Raw genomic sequence first — 6,000 nt, forward strand, 5'->3', positions numbered from 1 at the left:
TGAGCTGAGATCTCACCACTACACTCCAACCTGGGCGACAGAGCAAGACTCCGTCTCAAAAAAAAAAAAAAGGAAATGTGAATGTGTAATTGGAGAGAGTGGCTGGTGGTCAAGGAGAATAGGAAAAGAGCTAAGTTTTTATCTTCCATAGTAAAAGTTAATTGAGACGGGCGTGGTGGCTTACATCTATAATCCCAGCACTCTGGGAAGTCAAGGCAGGTGGATCACTTGAGCCCAGGAGTTTGAGATCAGCCTGGGCAACTCGAACCACATGGGACCACATCTCTATTTTAAAAAAAAAAAAAAAAAAAAAAGTTAATTGAAAGGCCCAAACTGAAAAATCCTGAAGCACAATTCATTTAGCAACACAGAAAAAAATTCCTCCAAAACAGCTAAAATAATTAAAATATTTGCTTCTATAAGCAAATATTTCTTTTTTAGAAGGGGAAATGGGAGAGGAGACCTGAGTATTACTTGTTTTTAGCTTACACTAGATAAGCAGATAACTCTTTAAACTGCATGCGCCTATGACTGAGGTGGATGGTAACTTAGTGGGAAAAAAGAAGAGAAACAATCTTTGGGGAAAAAAAGAAGAAGAAAAAGATCCCCTAGAGACCCACTTTAACTTTTGACTTATTTTCTTCCAGTTTTCCTCCCCCATCATTTGTGATTTGTTTTCCCTCTTTTGCCCTCCCTCCCCTCCCTGCCTTTCTTTCAACATTGCCATAATCATACTTTATATAAAATTGATAGCTAACTTGTTGAGCACTTAATCGCACAGTAGACTTCGGGTTAATAAGTACTTTATATGCACTACTTTATTTGATCAACCCAATCATGAGTGATTTCTAAACTTATTGTATTATAATTATTTTCTTATTTTAGCATATGGTCTTCATAATCATCTTTTTCATGGTATAATAATATTCCATACCATGGAATATTTATCTGTTCTCCAACTTATTAGACTTTTAAGTTATTTTCTAGCTTTTGCTGCTATAAAGAACAATGTGGGGTGGGTGTGGTGGCTCATGCCTATAAATGCTAGGACTTTGGGAAGCTGCAGCAGGAGGATCACTTGAGCCCAGGAGTTCAAGACCAGCCTAGGCAACATAGCGAGATCCTGTGTCTAAATAGAAAAGTAAAACAAAAATAAAAAAATGGAAGAATATTGGGATTATATATATATATATACATATATATATATATATATTTGCTCCAAAAGTATCTTCATAAGGTTTATGCTTTTAGAATAAATTTTCAAGAAGTAAAACAACAACAACAAAAATTTCCAGAAGTAGAACTGCTGGGTCAAAGAGTATTAACATATTGCCAATCTTAAACATGTTGCTTATCTTGAACTATCCAGCTCACTTTTGCATCCTTTAAACTATCATGCCTCATGCAACTCTGAGATCAATATGAAGGAGAGAAGAGAGATTCACTGCTGTTTTAGAGACAAGATTATTGGGAGCTAAGTTTCCAAGCTCATACAGTTGGAACAATGGCCAGAAGTAAAATGCATGTTTCCCTGCTTTCTGTTGATTTCTTTTCCCACTGTGCCCCCCAAATGACATGAAACTCAGGCTGAACTGTCTCTGCTGCTTCCCTTCCCAGACATCTTAGCCTTTACCTATTAGGGCTTCTCTGCCACAGTCCCTTTTCCATTTGCTGGGGGCTTTTCTGTGTTAGAAGGAAAGTAAGACCTCTCTAGCAGCCTAAGGACCTCGCATCACGAAACCTTCTAAGTTTGGGGCTCTTCTATTGCCCTCCCCGCCAAAACAAAAATGGAAAAAAAAAATTTTTAATAGGAAACCTTCTAACTCTCAAGAGGAGAAAGTGTGAGACAAGGAAAAGAAGAGAGAAACAAAGTGGAGTAAGCTCAGTTAGAATCTGGGACAGGAGCCATGAAAAGATGCACAAGGAGCAAACAGGAGAAAACTGTGGTTTTGGAGGACTTCAGAGCTTAAGATGAAATGTTTGAGCTGAAGACAATAAAGGGATTTGACTTGGAGAGTGTTAGGGTCATGGTATGGCCTTTCTGTACTCAGATATATTTGGAACTGTCTTGAACTGTTAAATCTACTTTGTGATATCAATTCACTTTTCAAGATAAAGCTAAACAATAATTTGTGTTTTCTCTTTTCTTTTTATTTTTCAAATGAATAACCAAAAGTAACTGCAAATGAGCATTTTTCAACCGCAGAAGAAAATGAGTCCTGCTTTGCCCAACCAAAGCCACGTACATTGGGAAGAGAATCTACTATTGATGGCAATGTACAAAGGGAAAGCCGTCCTCCCTTACAAAAGCTCAAGGTTTCAGCAGAGCCTACAGCTAATGGTGTTAAACCCCTCCAAGAACAGCCCCTGGCCAAGGACGTAGCCCCTAGAAGGGATGCCACAGACCAATCAGGGTCCACAGAAAAGACTCAGCCTGGAGAGGGACTGGAGGAATCTGGGCCGCCTCAACCAGGTGGCAAAGAGGATGCCCCAGCAGCAGAAGGAAAGAAGAAAGATGCAGGAGCAGGGACAGAGGCTGAGCCTCTAAAAGGAAATGCTGAAGCTCAGCCTTTAGGACCAGAAGCCAAGGGTCAGCCTTTGCAGACAGCAGGAGAGAAGGACTCCCTCAGAGCAGTGGAGGCCACTGAGAATCCACAAGCTGCTGCAGAGATGAAGTCTCTAGGAACAACTGAGAACGTTCTGACTCTGCAAACAGCTGGAGAGCTACAACCTCAGGGCACAATGGGAAAGAATGAGCAGGCCCCGCTTCTAGAAACAATTTCCAAAGAGAATGAATCTCCAGAAATATTGGAAGGAAGTCAGTTTGTGGAAACAGCTGAAGAGCAGCAACTTCAGGCAACATTGGGAAAAGAGGAGCAGCCCCAACTTCTAGAAACAATTCCCAAAGAGAATGTAACACCAGAAGTACTGGACAGAAGTCAGCTTGTGGAAAAGCCTGTTATGAATGATCCACTCCATAAAACTCCTGAAGGTCCAGGAAACATGGAACAGATTCAACCTGAAGGAATAGTTGGAAGCATGGAGCATCCAGCACGAAATGTAGAGACAGGAGCATATGTGGAAATGGTCAGAAACATCCATACTAACGAAGAGGACCAACGCATTGAAGGTAAAAGTTACGCTGGCAAACCTTTTGGATGTTTAGATGTGCTCCATAGGAGACCAGCTCTGGGGAGTGGGATGGGGTGGCTGACACACGGTCCCTGAAGTCACTTTCAGGTGGTTGAAGTTCGTTTGACCAAACCAAAAAAGCTTCTATGCCTGGGAAAGAGGCGTTCTATTAATGCTCAGTTTGTCAGCAAAACTTTTCCGAAACATCATTCTGTCCAAAATTTTAACCTAGTGTTTAAATAGTATCTAACATTGAAGGCAACATGTGAAACTTTCTGAATTTTTCCAAGTTGACACTTCATCAGGCCCCATGTATGAAATTAGGATCCAAAGTAAAGGTGAATAGATGACTACTGGAGGCCTTCACCTTCCAATGAAATGATATATACATAATGGATCTCAGAATGTTATTTTCATCTTTGTGAAGCTTATCTTAGAAAATGACTGTCAGGACAGGGTTCAGTGGCTCACACCTGTAATCCCAGCACTTCAGAAGGCAGAGGTGGGAGGATAGCTTGAGCCCAGCAGTTCATGACCTGCCTGGGTAACATAGTGAGACCTCGTTCTCCGGAAAAAAAAAAAAAAAAAAAAAAAAAGAAAGAACGAAAAAAGAAAATGGCTGTCAGTCTGCTCTTGTTCTTCTGTAGTTTTAAAATCTGTATGAGAAAACCAGAGAAAATGTACTATGTCTTAGCATATGGTGTTTTAAAATTTTAAATGTATTTTACTAGCATAAAACAAATGATGTTTACAGTGTTCTTTATTGGTGTTATAATTTAAAAAAAAATATATTTTTTAAATACATAATGGCCAAGCCAGACAGGTTTGGGGGCACCCCTGGACCACCCTTTGATTTAGATACAAATTAGACTTTCTTTCTTTCTTTTTCTTTCTTTCTTCCTTCCTTCCTTCCTTCCTTCCTTTCTTTCTTTCTTTTTCTTTCTTTCTTTCTCTCTCTCTCTCTCTCCTTTCTCTTCTTTCTTCTCTCTCTCTCTCCCCTCTTCCTTCCTTCCTTCCTTTGTTCCTTCGTTCCTTCGTTCCTTTCTTTCTTCCTTTCGAGACAAGATCTTCAAGCTGGAGTGCAGTGATGCAATCACAGCTCACTATAATCTCCAACTCCTGGACTCAAGGGATCCTCTTGCCCCAGCTACCAAGTAGCTAAGACTACAGGAATGTGCCACCATGCCTGGCTAATTTTTTTTTCTTTTAAAAAATTATTGTTATTATTTTTGAGACAGTCTTGCTCTGTTACCCAGGCTGGAGTGCAGTGGTATTCTTAGCTTATTGTAACTTCTGCCTCCCAGGTTCAATCCATTCTCCCTCCTCAGCCTCCTGAGTAGCTGGGCGCCACCATCCCTGGCTAATTTTTGTATTTTTTGTAGAGACAAGGTTTTACCATGTTGGCCAGGCTGGTCTCAGACCTAGGCTCAAGCAATCTGCCTGCCTCAGCTTTCCAAAGTGCTGGGATTATAGGCATGAGCCACCATGCCCAGCTGTCCAGCTAATTTTTGAAAAATATTTTGTAAAGACAGGAGGTCTTGTTGCCCAGGCTGGTCTTGAACTCCTGGCCTCAAGTGATCCTCTTGCCTCAGCTTCCCAAAGCATTGGGATTACAGGTGGGAACCATCACACCTGGCCATGAACTTTCTATTATAATCTGTTCTACCACCATTTCTTTGGTAATTTTGCATCCTGATTTTATAGAGAGAATTTCTTTCATAAGAGTATGCCAAGACTCGAGATGTTAATTGACTCATTTCAGCCATTCAGAGGCTCTGAGAGAATCGAGATGATTACTTTTCTTTTCCTTTTTTTTTTTTTTTTGAGACAGAGTCTCGTTCTGTCGTCCAGACTGGAGTACAGTGGCGTGATCTCAGCTCACTGCAACTTCTGCCTCCCGGCTTCAAGTGATTCTCTTGCCTCAGCCTCCCGAGTAGCTGGGATTACAGGCTCGTGCCACGATGCCCAGCTAATTTTTGTATTTTTAGTAGAGATGGGGTTTCATTACTTTGGGCTAGGCTCCTGAACTCCTGACCTCAGGCAATCTGCCTTCCTTGGCCTCCCAATGTGTTGGATTACAGGTGTGAGCCACTGTGCCCAGCTGAGATGATTACTTTTCTTGATACCCCCAGAGAAACTTACTGCTTAGACCTGAAGATCAAGAACTGCCCCCATTAGAGACAAACTGTGGGATAATTTATGCTAATTCTAAATGTCTCTTAGTATCTCCTTTGGTTACTTTTCCAGGTGAGACAGGGGAAAAGGTGGAAACAGAGATGGAGAATGAGAAAGTGAGTGAAGGGGCTGAAACCAAAGAAGAAGAAGCAGGAGAAGCAGTGGACCTTTCAGCAGCCACACAGATAGAAGAGTGAAGCGACACAGCATGTTATCATAGAGGAGACAAAAATGGTAGTGAAGCTTGTGGTTATGTATCTTATCTTTCTACATTTACATGTTTTCTGTAAGGAGTGTGGTTATAGAGAAACTGTTGGAACCATGAGAAGGATGTTTCCGTGTTCTTGATTATATTGTTCTACAAAACTGCTAAGCCATGAACAGTTTTCTTAGCTACTTAGAATGGTTATACATTTAAAAGTATAAAAACCAAAGCCAATAAAAATTATGTGATTATTTAAGAGTGTGAGGGTGACTTTCTTCATTGTGGCCATGGGGCCATTCAGTATAGAAAATGAGACCCTAAAAAGAAAGTGTAAACCTTTAGGTACAAGTGGCTAGAGAAAGGAGTTAGCAAATTTTAGGGAACTCACAATAATAAAGTCACACAGTTATAATCATGATGGAATGAGAATGAACAACAGCAAAAATAATAGAATGAGCTATACCAAATATTTCTGTCTTGTTATAGAA

At 40.6% G+C, this 6,000-nt stretch overlaps 1 protein-coding gene across 2 annotated transcripts in view; it reads left to right on the forward strand.

The window, feature by feature from the left end:
- The window catches only part of ERICH5 (glutamate rich 5), a 44,225-nt gene extending 38,457 nt beyond the window's left edge, over positions 1-5,768 (forward strand). Inside the window, exons 2-3 of one of the 2 annotated variants that reach the window (XM_054519197.2) lie at positions 2,177-3,130; positions 5,380-5,768. In XM_054519197.2, the coding sequence (XP_054375172.1) occupies positions 2,177-3,130; positions 5,380-5,504 (1,079 nt within the window). In that variant the 3' untranslated portion in view covers positions 5,505-5,768. The remainder of the gene's footprint in view (positions 1-2,176; positions 3,131-5,379) is intronic. The other variant, XR_010140985.1, reaches the window with a different exon arrangement.
- The last annotated feature ends 232 nt before the right edge of the window (positions 5,769-6,000 follow it).

Source organism: Pongo abelii, chromosome 7 (genome assembly GCF_028885655.2).
Source record: "Pongo abelii isolate AG06213 chromosome 7, NHGRI_mPonAbe1-v2.0_pri, whole genome shotgun sequence".
In the NCBI taxonomy this organism is placed as follows: domain Eukaryota; kingdom Metazoa; phylum Chordata; class Mammalia; order Primates; family Hominidae; genus Pongo; species Pongo abelii.